Source organism: Rhipicephalus microplus, chromosome 8 (assembly GCF_043290135.1).
Source record: "Rhipicephalus microplus isolate Deutch F79 chromosome 8, USDA_Rmic, whole genome shotgun sequence".
NCBI lineage: Eukaryota > Metazoa > Arthropoda > Arachnida > Ixodida > Ixodidae > Rhipicephalus > Rhipicephalus microplus.
The window spans coordinates 11,041,990-11,058,452 of NC_134707.1; the positions used below are offsets into that span (position 1 = coordinate 11,041,990).

The following is a 16,463-nucleotide window of genomic DNA, read 5'->3' on the forward strand; positions in this document are numbered from 1 at the left end:
TCCTGTAGAAGCGTGGAAAAAAACACCGGAAAGTGTCGGAAAACGGAGTGTGCAGGTGGCTTTAGCAGATCCTTACACCGCGTGTATTGCCGGGTGTCGTGGACTCGTGGCTTACTCGCAACTCCGAGGCATTCTCGAGATAACCGTTTTTAGCAGTAAACACGTACACTTTTTTCGAACAATATTCATTTTAGGGAGTTGACCAACATATCCAAGTACGCCGGCATCAAGGGTGCATTTTTTTGGGGGGGGGGGGGGGGGGGGGAGGTGGGGTGTTCTTCACATGCTTGCCGAGAACACCAGCTCCCCTGTATCAAAAATTTCCGACTAAAAATTGCTGCCAAAATAAAAAATCAATATTAATTGAAAAGGCTTAATGCTAGACATATTACATATAACAATGCACTGGTGTTTAAATGTCACATTTATTGCAAGAGGAAACCTGGGGCAGTGGGGAAATTGAGACTGCTATAAAACTAGACAGCATTTTCGGTAAAGACTACTGTGGTTGTACGCAAACATTCATGACTGTTGGATTTTACAGCGAAAGCTCTTATGAGATCACAAGCATTGCATGTGCCATAGTTGTCTGCCGCTGCCGGTGTCCCTAACCACTATGGCATGGAATAAAAAAGTAAATAAACAAAAAAACACCGAGGACACAAGGGATTTGAACCCGGGTCCCCTGCGTTCCCGCCCAGCATTCTACCACTGAGCGATTCTGGTGCTTGGAACTCTATTGCAAACTGGCCTTAGGCAGGCTTGTTGTCGGGAAAGGATTCGCGTTAATGAAACCAGTAACAAAGTGTTTTAGAACAGCAAAGGAACAACAAGGCGTCACACAATGCGAAATGCCTAAGGAGGGGTTGGTCGAATACTCCAACCCATTACAAAAGCTTGAGGTATAATTCTTTGTCATCAGCCACAGCATTAAAATATTGCACCAAATTGATTGCAAGTGTGTAGTGGGTACCACACTTCGAAGGATGGCATAGTCAGTGCCTCCTTACTACACAAAAATTGATAATTGATGGCGTAATGGGTACCCGGCAAGTGTGCTTGTAGCAATTACCTACCCAAAGAGTGCTCCGCAGGGCGCGGGTTCAAATCCCGGCTGCGGCGGCTGCATTTCCGATGGAGGCGGAAATGTTGTAGGCCCGTGTGCTCAGATTTGGGTGCACGTTAAAGAACCGCAGGTGGTCTAAATTTCCGGAGCCCTCCACTACGGCGTCTCTCATAATCATATAGTGGTTTTGGGCCGTTAAACCCCACATATCAATCAATCAACCCAAAGAGTGCTTAAAAGACGCTCTGAAAGGCCGCTTTTCTAGCTTTCGCTGTGACTGCTGCGCGTTCCGTGCAGGCCTTGCACGGAACGCACAAGGCCTGCATTGTTGCTACTGTTGCTAGTATGGTTGTCACTAAATATTCATAGTTACAGTCAAGTATACAGTCTTAGCTTGCTTGTAATGATAATGGCTTTGTTGGGGCGATATGCCTGATGATTGCATTGCCCCAACAAAACGTAAAAACTTGTGCACAATTGTTTAGCTATTGTAAGCTCGCAAGCAAAAGTGGGAGTGGTTTTATGCTGTGTTAATGTGTATGAGAAAGAAAAAGAAAACACTGCCAGACTGGCATGTTAAACAGCGTTGAAAGATATTAAGGAATCTTCAGGTCAACAAAACACTACACCCTCTAAGAAAGAAAGGGACATTCAAATATAATTTTCATAAGAACTGATAAAGGTATCTGCATCTCTTGAATATTAAAACTGAACACACTCAACTCATATGTCAACCCTTCGGTGGTATCTTTGATATAGCGAGGTGAAGGTCTGATCTTAATAAAAGGCTGTCTTTTTTAAACGGACTTTGTGAAACATTGAAGATGTGGATAGCACAGGGAAGTAAAATTTTGTAGAATCTGAGAATCTGCTTCTAGTTGTTCATTCACTGAAATTCTATTATTAATCTGCTCACAGTCCTGATTTCACATCACAGCTTTCAATTATATGCTTCTTTAGCATTTATTTGGCATTAACTGCTCACTACCTGTGTCCATTATTGCAACAAATATAATGCACCCCGAATCCACCCTTTGCGGTGTATTTGCAGCTCCTAGTTGTTTAGAACTGAAACAATGCAGCATATACGTGCAGCTGCGCTGGTCATCTGTAGCACTGTACCAGCTGCTCCAATCATGCATTGCACGTAAAATTCAGTCCAGACATTCTGTGTAGTTCTTCTGATTCCCATCGATGGAAAGTGATACAGACAGTGTCTTCAAGCTCGGGTTCCGAACTTCAAGGGCATCATCGAATGAGACGATGCAGCCTGTCACATACACTTATGCCGGTACCTATACGCATCGTCATAGGTGTATTAGGTACAACTACTGACTTCACATCAAACAGCCAAGCTGCAACATCATTCTCATTATAATTGCCAAGATAGTGCACTGTATCAAATTGTGTATGGTTGCAGACAAGCACGTCACGTGCTACACAACGATGTCGATACTTTTAAATGCATGCACAAATGAAGTATGTTCTTTTCGTTTAAGCGTGTAGATTTCTTACCTATATTTTAAAAACTGTGCGTTACTTTTGTATAAGTAGCTAAGAGACAGCAATGGTCAGTAGGTTTACAAATCCCAAAATTCAGCCCATCAAACACAAGTTTTCAGCATTGGGTGAAGCCACATGCGCTTCAAATGTAGACCCTTTCACTGCTTAACAAGCACAGGCCCTTCATGACATTCGGTTTCGTCCATCGATGTGCCCTAACAACATTGATGGACAAGAAAAGCTTTAGAAGATAGCCTGATGATTTTCCACTTTCCTTTCCTTATTTGACGAAATATATTGAAATAAATGCGCTTTTGAGATACATAAAAATTATAAGAGATTCCATTGAACTTTACGCAAGTTCCTGTTATCTGAAAAACTAAAGAGAGACTTGTAAACGACGAAACTTGTAAACGTGCTTTTAGTCAGTAAATGAAGTGACCGGAAGTTTTTTTTGGGCACAACACTTGCAGTCTTGAAACAGTCTATATAATAAAAGTTAGCTCACCTGAGCCAGTGCCATGCACAATGTAATATCCGCATTTCATGGATAAGAGGCAGATATAATGTACAATTCCACATGCCAATGTCACCGACACTTTGTTGTACATGACGTTGCGTACATATACTACTTTCTGCAACATTGTGCCTTTGATTTCTTGTTGCACGGAGTGCGCTTCACTTGACACCATGTGATCCTTGAGCTGCGCTTTCTTAGCTATTTTGATGCTGACAAAGTGCTTCCATGTGTCCTTTTTATCTTCTTTGATGTAGTGCTATCCGTTTCTGAAAAACAATGAACCAACTAGCCAAGCAACATATTTCGTTATGCTTCAGCCAGCTGTTCATAATCCCCCCCAAAAAAAACCTCTGGGTGAAAAGGATCGGCCAACGGACTCCGTAGCTGGCTGGCAATGTCAGCATGGTTTGCTACAGGCAACGGGCACTTCTTACAACTGGTAAAAAACCCAAGGAAAAGAGGCAATCGACACCCCTTTCCTCTAGTACCAGTATTGGCACTCTCGTGTTTTCTATATCGTGAATGCTTGGAAAATGAGCAAAAAAAAAAAAAAACAGCCTTGTCTGCTTTTATCATGCCACTATAAGTGCTCACTCCCCTATCGATCTTTACGGCATGATAATTTGGATCATTTTTCTGTTTTTTGGTATGTTTCCTTCAGCCTACAGTGTCTCGATCATCATTAGTGTTTGCCGTTCTTAAAGGGCCACTCACCAGGTCTGTGAATTTTGAGCTGACAAGCGCAATGCGTAGACGAGTTCATGATAACGTCTGCCAAAATTCGCAATGCTACGCGCCGCGGAAATGGGTCAAATTTCAAGATGAAAGCTGCTCCCCCTCCCCTCTACCGGCGCACGCTTAGAGAATGAGGGCATGACGTGGGCGTAGGAATGGCCCTACGTACACGACAGTGCGGTGACGTTGGTCCTCTACGTAGACGACTGCCCTGACGTTGTCAACAGTATACCACGTGACATGGCAAAAATTAACACAACATGCGTAGTTTATGTATTTGTTGCTTTAAGAGATGAATAAAACTTGAAATAAATAATGAGACGCAATAAAAGATTGCGCACATTTTTCTTACATTTTTTCCCGTGAAATGCTACGAGATGCGGGGCTAATGTGCCAGCGTTTCACATGCGTTCGGGTCCCCGCGGTCAGCGCATTGAGCAGACGACTGCCGTAGAACGCTTCTACGCGTTCGCGCACTCACTGTGCTCATCTACTCTACCACGTCTAAGCCAGCGTTTCCAAACAATCCCGCAGAAACAGGTAGAAGACCACAAAATAACGCTGGTCAACAAAGCAACGCCGCTCGCGTGCACGGGGGCTGGGCTTGTTCGGGCACGTCAGGCGAACATCACCTGTTGGAGGGATGCCGGAGAGGGTGGGGAAGAGATTTGGCTTGCGAAGGCTACGTGGAGGAGCGGCAAGGGTTTCGAGCTCGCCTCTTCTCACCCTCGTTTTGCGCCGCTTCAAAAAACCTGTTATCTCCGCTCGTAATGAACCGATTCGAAAAATGTTTGTGGCAAAACGTTCCTCATCGGACACCAAACAATTCCCACTCTCTTACTAAAATTCGGTATGGGGCCTGGTGAGTGGCCCTTTAAACACTATCGTGCTGTGGAAGCAAGAGCTACAACTGGAGGTTGCCATTCAAAGCATGCCCACCTCTTTTGCTAATATCAGTAGGGGAAAACTCCCAGCTTAGGATGGCAGGGTCGTACTTTAATCGAATGCAGTAGCTACTTCCATTCATGGAGATAAAATTAGGCGGACTTTTTCCGAGCTGTTCAAGGAGCACACAAATGGCTGTCAGCGAGGATTATTCTTGGCATAGAGTTTCCTAATATGCACTAGAGGGAACTCTGGTGCTAGTGTCTACGGGAGCTGCAACGCACGGCGCTTCAACGAATATGGGAATAATAAGTAGTACACACATTTGTCTAATCTTCGTACTTCTGGCCTGCCTTTGGCTCCGTGTGTGTTCATGTGGCTTAGAGCTTTTTTCTAACAAAACAAAAATCAGCAAATGTTCAGCGATTTCGCTTCACCACCCTGTTTTTTTCGACTTACCTTTCCAAATTGGGTCAGGAAGTTCAAAAGGGTTGAATCTTTCTTTCAAAACAAAACCGAAACACAGCAGTAAATGCAGCCGCAAGTACGATTCGCCGCCCGCAAGTACGAAGACTAGGCAAATGTGTGTACTACCCATCATTCCCATGGTCGCTGAACGATCGCAGCGCCAGAGTCCCCTCTAGTTAATTTTACGAAACTCTATGATTCTTGGGCAAGCTTTCCCAGGAAACGAAGAACCTAATTAAGAAGCATCAAATCATGAAAGTGTCAAGTACAACAGACAAAATAGAACTGGCAGAGCTTTCGAAGTTGATTAATAGACGTAAGGCAAATAGACGTAAGGCATGCAATGTAAGAAGGTATAACATGGAGAGAATTGAACACGCTCTGAAAAACGGAGGAAGCGTCAAAGCAGTGAAGAGGAAACTGGGGTAGGCAAAAGTCGGATGTATGCACTAAGGGACAAAGAAGGCAAAATAACTACCTATATGGATAGGATAGTTAAAATAGTGGAGGAGTTTTACAGAGATTTGTACAGTAGCCGAGACAACCACGACCTTAGTACTATAAGAACTAGCAGTAACCCAGATGACACCCCACCAGTAATGATAGAAGTCAGAAAAGCTTTGGAGAGCACGCAAAGAGGCAAAGCTGCTGGTGAGGATCAGGTAACATCAGATCTGCTGAAAGATGGAGAACAGATTGTGTTAGAAAAACTAGCCACCCTGTTTACGAGGTGTCTCCTGACGGGAAGAGTACCAGAGTCTTGGAAGAACGCTAACATCATCTTAATACATAAGAAAGGAGATGACAAGGACTTGAAGAATTACAGGCCGATCAGCTTGCTCTCTGTAGTATACAAGCTATTTACAAAGGTAATTGCTAACAGAGTAAAGAAAACATTAGAATTCAATCAACTAAAGAAACAAGCAGGATTTTGAACAGGCTACTCAACAATTGACCACATCCATACTATCAATCAGGTAATAGAAAAATGCTCAGAGTATAACCAACCACTACACATAGCCTTCATAGATTACGAGAAGGCATTTGATTCAGTAGAAATATCAGCCGTCATGCAGACACTGTGGAATCAGGGCATAGATTAAGTATATATAAACATTCTGGAAGTAATCTACAGGGGATCAACTGCTACGATAGTGCTTCATAAAGAAAGCAACAGAATTGCAATCAAGAAGGGTGTAAGGCAGGGGGACACAATCTCCTCAACGCTATTTACCGCGTGCTTACAGGAGGTTTTCAGAAGCCTAGAATGGGAACAGTTAGGGATAAGAGTTAATGGAGAATACCTTAGTAACCTGCGCTTCGCCGATGTCATTGCATTGCTGAGTAACTCAGGGGACGAATTGCAACTCATGATTACGGAGTTAGACAAGGAGAGCAGAAAGGTGGGTCTTAAAATTAATCTGCAGAAAACGAAAGTAATGTACAACAACCTCGGAAGAGAGCAGCGCTTCGAGATAGACAGTAGTGAACTTCAAGTTGTAAAAGACTATGTCTACTTCGGGCAGGTAATAACCGCGGATCCGAACCACGAGATTGAAGTAACTGGAAGAATGGGGTGGAGCACATTTGGCAAGCACTCTCAAATTATGACAGGTAGATTGCCACTATCCCTCAAGAGGAAGGTATATAACAGCTGTATTTTGCCGGTACTTAGCTACGGAGCAGAAACCTAAAGACTTACAAAGAGGGTTCAGCTTAAATTGAGGACGACGCAGCGAGCAATGGAAAGAAAAATGGTAGGTGTAACCTTAAGAGACAAGAAGAGAGCAGAGTGGATTAGGGGACAAACGGGGGTTGAGGATATCATGGTTGAAATGAAGAAGAGGAATAGGACATGGGACGGGCATGTAGCGCATAGACAGGATAACCGCTGGTCATTAAGGGTAACTAACTGGATTCCCAGAGAAGGGAAGCGGGTTAGGGGGAGACAGAAGGTTAGGTGGGCAGATGAGATTAACAAGTTTGCGGGTATAAATTGGCAGCAGCAAGCACATGATCGGGTTAACTGGCGGAACATGGGAGAGGCCTTTGTCCTGCAGTGGACGTAGTCAGGCTGCTGCTGCTTATGATTCTTGAGGGATGCAAACCAGCATTGCATCGCAGCGGGAGGATGGGGAGAGCACTGTTGTAGCTTGGTTGAGGGCAAGTGCTGTTAAGCCACGAGGGGGGCAAGTGGCCCTTTTGAACTTCCCTGCTGACCCCACGAGCACACATGGACACAAAAATAAGTGTGGTACATTGCAAATCTCAAGTTCCTCTTGTTTGTTGATGTTCTGACCTGAACTTGCTCACACAGTTCATTTTTCCACGTCTACTTGTACACGTCTTAACAAAATTATCGAAATAAAACCGCTTATAAATGATCAAGTTATGCTTGATAAAACTGAGGAAATCATAAGTTATTTGAAGCTGTGATTGAAATTTCTTAATTAGAAGACTGCTTAGAAGGTACTGATCAATGCTTTCAAATACAAAACACTCACATACACTACCGCACCTGTTTTGTGTGTCAGTGGCTTTGTCCTTTCAAGTTTGCATTGCTCTTTTATCGATCAAAATGTAGAGAGAAATGATAGGAAACGAAAAAACAGCTTTTGTCAGTGGAAGCTGAACCCATGAAGTTCGCATTGTACAGAGGTTGTGGGTAACCTTAGTATAGGAGGGTTGCGAATGACGTCCTCTGCTTGGGGCAATCGTGGTGTCCACCACCATATCTGTGGTCTCTGGTGGCACAGATGTTCTCTGGCGTTGCGCTTTATCGATTCCGTTGAAATAGTGACGAGAGGCTTTGTGCGTGACAGTGTGCGAGATGCTACAGTGTGCATGGATAGCGTGCCTACACCAAAACCACCAAGATGGAAGCACTGCCGTTCTGATGCCGGCGCCATATTGGGGGGCCTCACTTCTGTGCAACCAATGCGTAGAAAGTCGAGCAGTTTTATTATTATCTCAAATGAGCGTTGTGTCGCCAAAACTTTGCAGTGCCCAAGGGACACTCTATAAAGTATGTCGTGTGGTATTCCTATTGAAATTTTATGCAATTTACTGTCGTTTGTTGTCAGTAATATTGTTGTTGAAGGTAATGGTGCATTCAGACGACGGACCGAATCCTGATGTGGCGGGACGGACGGCGCGTCACGTGACCTCACATCAGCGATTTCCCTCGTCCGCGCCGCTCGCGGACGGATGACCCCAACCTGTTTCTCACATCGGGATTCTGGCGGGAGAAAGCCGATACTTCAGCGGATTAGCTCGGGGTTTCTGGCAACCAGTACACTTTTCGTCTGCTCGCGGCTTGTCCTCCATGGCTCGCGGACAGCTGCATGACTGGTTGGCATCATCTACGCTTGAGCATGGTTTACTTAGTTTCCGGGGGCTTTGTTCTCAGGTGATTAAATACGCAGAAAGGACTTCTGTTGGTTCTGGAAATGTCGTCGCCGTCATTTGACACGCAAAATTATTAGCCGTCATGGTGGTGAAATATTCTAACTTCTGCAACCGGCGACGTGCCGCTTCTAAAGAAAGATGGGAGACGCGTTCAGAAGTTCTACAAGTGGGAAATAATGTAATTGAAAGAACATTCTGCCAGCAACTCCCTTTTCTCCTGAAAGAATAACACAATAACACTCCTCGTTCATTTGTCACAATGCGACAGACATCGCAGCCAAGCGCCACTTCTTGCTGGCATCCATGTTGAATACTCTCAAACCGGTCCGCTGCCAGCAGGCGCAGGTGAGCGCCGAATCTGCTGTCGAGGGTAATCCGGCTGTTTTTTCTCCTAGGACACCGTCCGGTGTGTGGATGCGCCTGCAGGCGGATCATCCGTGGATTAGCCGTCCGGGTCCATGACAAATCCAGATTCGTTCCATCGTCTGAATGCACCATAATGGAACATGAATTCTGCATATTCTCTGTAAACTTATGTGGATGTCATGCGGATTTTCGGAATTGCATATAGAATGTTTCAACGGGGACGTTTGACATATTACGTCCAAATGATGACGAGTAATGCAGTTTGCCCTGTGGCTTACTCTACTTGCAGCCGCACAGCAGAACAGCTCATCCAGGAGTCTGGATGTGGCCTGGACCATCCCGCTGCGGCCAAGTTCCAGGCACATGTCCTGGATGGAGACTGGGCGAAGGTGCAGGGTTGTTCTGCATTACGGTCATGTTGCACTGTTCCGTTAAGAAAGCATAAGCGCTTTAAAGGGCACCTGAACCACCTCCCATATATATATATATATATTTTAACATTTCGAGTAAACACACCCGTTAGATTCAGAGTGCCGTGCCAAATGTGGAACACACTCCAAAGCAAAGAAACAATCCAGTGTTCGTCTTCAGGCCGTTCAGTATCCCCAGTGTTGCTCATAACATCACCAGTAGTGTCTGGTCATGTCAACAGCAGAAAGAACCTGTTTGTCTGCCTGCGGATACATGCACTCCCTGCTTATCTTCCTTGCACAATGAGGAGGAACATTCGGCCGTGAAGGAAAGTGCAAAATGAGTAGGGGCTGCATTTCAATCGTAAAACGCACATAACTCTGCTATTGCGGCACCATTTCAAAAGGCTCTTGCAGCTCCGTGTTTATTGTGAACTTGTGCACAACTGCAACACAACGAAATTTCGACTTCTGGATGCTTTGAGGCCCTTTAAAGGGCCCCCTGAACTACCTCCGGCAATTCTTTAACATCTTAAGTGAACACGGGCATTGAGTTCAGAATGCCGTCACGATCAACAATGCCAAATGCAGCAATGCTATGAGCCCCGGGTGCCCCAAAAATTCTAAGAAACAGTCCCCTCTGCTCTCGGGGCTTTTGACTAATCCTCAGCGTTTTCTGTGATGTGATTTTCATCTGCTCGCCATGCACAGCACCTGTTTGTGTCTGCTCACAGGTACATGTGCTTGCTGCTCATTCTCCTCACACTCTGAGAGAAAGCGCTCAATATGAGGGCAGACGAGCTGTTGATTGGAGCGTAGCGAAGAAAAGAGCAAAAACGATCAAGGCCCTTTCTTGTTTCATTGTGTGCTTGTTACTTCGCTGTTATGGCAGTGTTTTGAAAAATTCTCACAGCTTAGTAGGCTAGTGCAAAAAGGCCCTTTCTTGTTTCATTGTGCGCATGTTGCTCTGCTGTTATGGCAGTGTTTTGAAAAATTCTCACAGCTTAGTGTTCATGGTAGGCTAGGGCAAAACTGAAGCACCACCATGAAGTTTCAACCTCTCAGTGGTTTTGGGGCCTTTCAAGGCAAATCAGTTTGGGGAAACCCCACAGTGGATAGTTTTTGAAGGTGAGGTTTACTGTCCATTCATTTGTGTAGCATGAAGTTATAAGGAAATCGGCATGGATTTCTCATTGAGAAAGTTTTCTAGTTGAGGGAAAAGTTAGCCCTGGTTGGGATTTGAACTTGAGACTCGCGTCCTTCTGAAGCAGTTGCTCTCAGTCGGAGCTATCCAGTAGTCTAGTAGGTTGGAATGTAAAGCCGAATTGGCTCACTAAAAAAAAAATCAGTTCAACAAAAGCCTGCAAGATGGAACTAGGTTCACGAAAGCGAAAATTTCCTCATTGCTTCGTGCGACAAATGGATTCATCACAAGGTTCTTAGTTTATAACTGTTTTAATCATGTTACAAATGAAAACATGAATTCTCATGCGCTTATTTTGCCTGGGGCTGCTTAAAAAAATACATGAAATGTCATAACATTGTGCTGATGAGTGCATTTTGACATCGATGATTGCACAGGCATTTTGAAATAATCTGAGCATCAAGCTTATATTTCCTAGTTTTGTAGATGTCTAGATTATTAGATTAACGATTTCTATTTTACTGCTAGATTAAACACTGTTATATGTGGTTGCTAGTTGAGTTAATAATTAATTGATGTCATGGAATCCATACAGATTGTACGTTTGCTCTACAGTTAATATGAAGGGCAAAAAGACAATAAGTCAGCGCAGCAGGTGACTAAATGATAGAAATGAAGCATTGGTTGTGGTGCATTATATCCAGTTAATAGTATTTACCAAGTATTCTGGCCTTCAGTGGTAGCATAATTATGGTTTTGAGGCATGCAAGCTAATAAATATGCATATTGCTTTATATTTGCATATAACATAATGCATCTTATGAGTTTTTTTTTCCCTCCTCATAACCTAGAAGGGTTCAAGTTGTTTGCTTTAGGGTTAGCTTGGGGCTTCTTTAAAGCAGGTACTGCATCTTCAATGAAAGTCCACACGCTGTGCCGTGTTCTCTCAATAGCTGCAGAAATTGGGCGTCTTTTTCTTCCTCTAACCACAGCCACCACCACCAATGAAGGTCCCTTTTTACTGTGCTGTGCATGCACGGATACTTTTGATGTTACGGGCACAGTGATGACAAACTCATTAAGTGTATCTCTTTTCTTTCACTATGGCATTCGCTTTCAGAGCTGTGTGTCTAAGTAAAATAGAATTTTTTAATGGGCTTTTGCTACATTGGCTTTCGAGGTGGTGCAACCATTCTTGATGTAATCAGATCTGGAAGTGCATGGCCGCTTCCTTGCTTCACGATAAACAACTCCATGTTTCAGGCGGAGGCTGATCTCAGCGAGCTGAAGGCACTACTTGAGTCACCTCAAGCATATGTGGTAAGTACGAGCATCATTATTTGTCTCTTCACGCATGTTCATGTGTCCTTTTCATAGTTCTGGGGCACGACTCTCGTTGTGTCCACTGAGTGGACATGTCCGCTTCGGCGGAGCGCGTTCAGTTACGCAAGAAAAACGGAGAGTCGTGATGACATGGTGCTCTTGCCCACGTCGACACACAGAACGTGCCAGCGCATTCTCTGTGTGTAAAGTCGACGAAATGTACAGCAACAGGACTCAAACGAACCTGACAAGTCTGAACTTTCATACGAACACGTTCAGATGTTTGAAGAACGATGCAGGGAATGCGTACCAACCTTCCAGGTGCATCAGATGAATAGGCTCGTTAAACTTAATTCAAGGGCTAACATGGTTAGAATCTGTGCATGGCCTCCTAAATGTGCATTCAAAAGCGGATCTCTGGGGATAGCATTCGTTGTGGCAAAATGCTGTCTTTCTCATTATTGTCAAAAGTTATGAAAGCTGCGTGGCGTCGAAATTACATTGTGGAAGAAGGACTGGAAACAGGCGGCATGCTCCTCGTCGTGCTCCAGCCAATCGGTGGAGGCCCAAGTGGACACCGCGAGAATGATTCCCCTGTTGTCTTGTTTTTTTTTGTTTATTTTCCCCAGTAGACACAGTGAATATGGTCTCTTGAAGGTATAAGACAACACGAAAGTTCCACACACAGCTTCAGACAATTTGTTGATCTTTTGTGGGGTATTAAAACTGTAAGTAGGAATGAATTCGATTAGCATGATTCTCTCTGGTATTTCAATAATGCCAATGACAATGATTTCACATTTTGCCAAGGTTAGGGCCTTTATGTTCTGTCTAGAATATTCTGCGTATGCCACAGCAGGTGTTCGGGCTGATGCGAAAATTGTCTTCTGATAATTTGTGGCCACACTTCACGTTGTCACGACTGGAAGACTAATCCTGGAAGATTGTACACTGTCTTCAACATCTTCTGATAGCTATTCATGAGAAAAGCCATCAGTAAGTTCTAGGGAAATATCAGTTGAATCTGTATGTTTGTTTTATCATTTGGTTTGTGGGAGTTGGCCCATTATTAAAGGAAACTTAAAAATCTCAAACGACTTAGACGAAATGTTTTTTATCATCTAATCATGGCCTGTTGGAGCTATAATCTTAGGTCAAGGAAAAGTGTTTTACCCTTCAACAGTGTCCATTCCAAGCTTATAAAAAGAGGCATAGCTTCTACTTGTATTATGAATGCCCTGCGCAAATCATGCATGCCCCAGATATAGCCTTATGTGTCCAAGCAAGCCAATAGATTAATGAAGGCAGGTTTTACAGTGTGTGTTGTTTCATCCGATGTTGTAAGACTGTTCTACAACTCACACCCACAATCATTTGTGAGATGATGTATGCATGTGTACGAGCTTGGTGTGTGGGTATATCATGATTTTCGTTTCAAATAAACATCAGTTGCAAGTAAAGCGCCAGTCCTGTCGCATATGTCTCATCTTCGTCGTTTCTGTTTTTCAAGTTTCCTCCAATTCCATCTCTTCTGTCATTGATACCCGTAAAGTATGAACAACATATTTGAAGTGTTTTACAAAAATCTGTTGGAGAAACAGTTCAGCCTTGCTCACGGTCTGAACGCTTGTGCAGGAGATGCTGTTCCTAGTGTTGGAGCAGAAGTACTTGGAGTACCTAGAGGAAGGACGGTTGCTCGACGCACTCCAGTGCCTCCGCCATGGGCTCTCGCCCCTCCGGCACAACGTGGAACGAGTCCACGAGCTCTCCAGGTGAAAAAAAAAAACACAGCAGTGGGGGGCACAGGTGGTTCCACTTACAGTGTTAGTATTCAGAGGTTCACTCAGTTAAAAGGCCTACAGTTTGCGTCGTGTGGCCATTGTTTCTTGTCCCATTTTTGTGCTGTTTTCCCCCTCAGTATCGTGCGCAAACTGGCCCTTCAGGACACTTTCTTTTCTGCAGTGTACAGTTTGCATGAATATTACTATGTTTGTTCGCCTAGTGTTATGGCCTAACGAGAAAGTGTGTATGTGAAGCATCTATCTGCCACACAGCACTCCAAGGTGAAGTGAGCTATTTGAGATATCATTCTGCCACACGACACTCTAATTTGAACAGGAGTACTTGAGAGTCTCTGTCTGCCATACAGTTTGTTTAGGATATCCTCAGGGTCAATGGTATTTCAGAAGGGAGAAGGAAAAGTTGCACAAAACTGCAGATAAGTCGACAACAGTACACAAAATATTGCAAAGTAATAGTGAAAATTTAAAAAGATCACAATAATTCATAAATCAATTACCAGGTTACACGAATACTAGTAATTTTGTTAAGTTTCATCATGTCTGCACGAATTCTCAGTGACCCCTTTTCGGAAATCTTAAATTGTCAATGGGCTCTTTTCAGAAAGGACTGCAGTTCTCCTTTTTAAGCTGAGAGGGAGCTATCACATATCCTATCTAAATAAGAAACATCATTTTAATAATGTGCAATTAATGCTGTGATTAACATTTATGGTCATTACTGTGACTACTGCAGTAGAAAAGCTTATTCATAATGGCAGCAACCGAATATCATATTTCTCTCATTTACAGCGGAGTTGTTTAAGCTGGCTGTAATGTGTCCAACGTGAACACAAAAAAACTATGCGCAGAGATGACATATCCGTGCCTTGTCTAGCAACTGGTTTCACAGCTGTGCGCCTGCCTATACACTGCTACGCCACCTGGACTTTGCACGCACTTCTTGGTCGTGCCAGGTGTGATGTCACGACCAACTGCGTATCCACTCCTTCATTCTGTACAAAGCCAGCATGCAGCGGCAGCGTGTGGTGCCAGATGCAGATGTGGAGAGGCCAAAGAATGTTCGCACTGCCGATGAGGAAGTTGCTTACTGGAAATTGCGGTACGCTGCCAAGCGAGATTGTTGGACCTGACTCTGTTAAAGTAGTTCACCCAGCACGTAGTACAGGTGGAATGGCAAGCGGCATATGGGTTGGACTTGGCTTAAACGTGAAATAACATAGCATTACTTCGTATAACTTTGCATGACTCGGCATCACTGCGGCGTATTGCCAGGACCAGCTAGGAACCAATCAACTCCGCTGTGCCTTTAGCCTTGCATCGCTAATGCAAGCTACATTCCCCCCTCCCCATTTTTAAAATGATTTTTGGACGCATTTCTTACAACACCTTGTGTACAAAAAGAAAAAAAAATGGCTATAAAAATTAACAGAAAATTGTGTATTTGTTTTGAATTTAAAGGTTAAAAAAGTTGAAGCGCACGCCACACGCGTGTTTTAACGCATAATCACCATCGTCGATCTCGTTATTGTTCTGTAGACTTGGCACAGCGTTTAGAGATGCTATGCACAGTGGTACAATCTCGCTAGCACATGCAATTTTCAAGTGAATTCAATGAGTAGTTTGTGGAAATATGTGTTTGCTCTCTTCGTTGCTTCTCTGGGCATATCTGCTCGCAGCTACATGATGTGTGGCAGTGCGGAAGAGCTTCGGTCCTTGTCCAAGTGGGACGGCAAGACGCTCACATCGCGGCAGAAGCTTATGGAAAAACTCCAGAGTGAGTATAAATCTCTTCACTCCTTCATTTGTCCTTGGTGGTTGCTGATGTGCTTTCATTATCATTTCTTGAGGTAATGCTTATTGCAGTTAAAAGACAGACAGTCGTGTGAGCTAAAATATAGAAATTTATGCAACTGTAGCGATTGTATAGAATGCTCACAAAAAAATAATAGAACGAACAACGACAGGACAACAATCTGTGCATGCCTGTCAGGGAAGTTGTGTGAAAATGCACAGGCTGGCTGTGAGATTGGATTTGTAGCTTAAAAGGGCAGCAGTTTTTGTGGTAATTGTAGAATCTGTGCCAGGGGCCCTCAGAACGAATTAGCTTACGAGAGCAGTGCAAATGAGGCAGATTCTCTTCTCTAGAGAAGCAACCAATTTTATGTGTGCCAGGTGATAGCTTCTTAGAGCTCCTGTGCTGTTTTCACTGCATTGGAAACTGAGAGATACATGTCGGGCTGTTTATAATGGAAGTTGAGGAGAAGGTGCCACTTGTGAAAAAAAAAAAAAACTACTTAAAAGGTCATAGATTTTTTTCTTGCCTGCAAAACAAAAAGCATTTAGTGTACTCCTCACTTTTTGAATCAGTCGTACCAATATATCTTATAGTTCTGAATATACTGTACATTGCAGAAACTGAGGTGTTATGCCCTGATTATGGTCCACCGTTCTATAACGACACATTTTATGAGGAGATTTATAGACTTCTTGCTTGATCAGTGGTCAAATTGATTGTTTATTTAAGTTAATGGTTAAAGTATTTAATATTTTAAGTATTTAAGTTTAAGGCAAACACGGCATTGACTAGCAAGCAAATTTTAATGCGTTAAGTGGGTATGTGCTCGAAGTACTGTCAGTGCGAGTAAGCAAGGGAGGATGCTAGCTAGATATCACCGTAAATGCTGTTTTGTGGAGTTTCCGGAGCCCTCCACTACGGCGTCTCTCATAATCATATGGTGGTTTTGGGACAATAAACCCCATATATGAATCAATCATGTGGAGTTTTACTATGTCCATGATAAGTATTGGGATAGAGTGTAAATTAAACATCAAA

General features: G+C 43.6%; 1 protein-coding gene across 1 annotated transcript in view; it reads left to right on the forward strand.

The window, feature by feature from the left end:
- Positions 1 to 16,463, forward strand: part of LOC119164128 (WD repeat-containing protein 26) — a 35,580-nt gene that overhangs the window by 2,831 nt on the left and 16,286 nt on the right. Inside the window, exons 2-5 of the mRNA XM_037416238.2 lie at positions 9,241 to 9,340; positions 11,769 to 11,825; positions 13,464 to 13,600; positions 15,307 to 15,404. Coding sequence (XP_037272135.2) covers positions 9,241 to 9,340; positions 11,769 to 11,825; positions 13,464 to 13,600; positions 15,307 to 15,404 — 392 coding nt within the window. The remainder of the gene's footprint in view (positions 1 to 9,240; positions 9,341 to 11,768; positions 11,826 to 13,463; positions 13,601 to 15,306; positions 15,405 to 16,463) is intronic.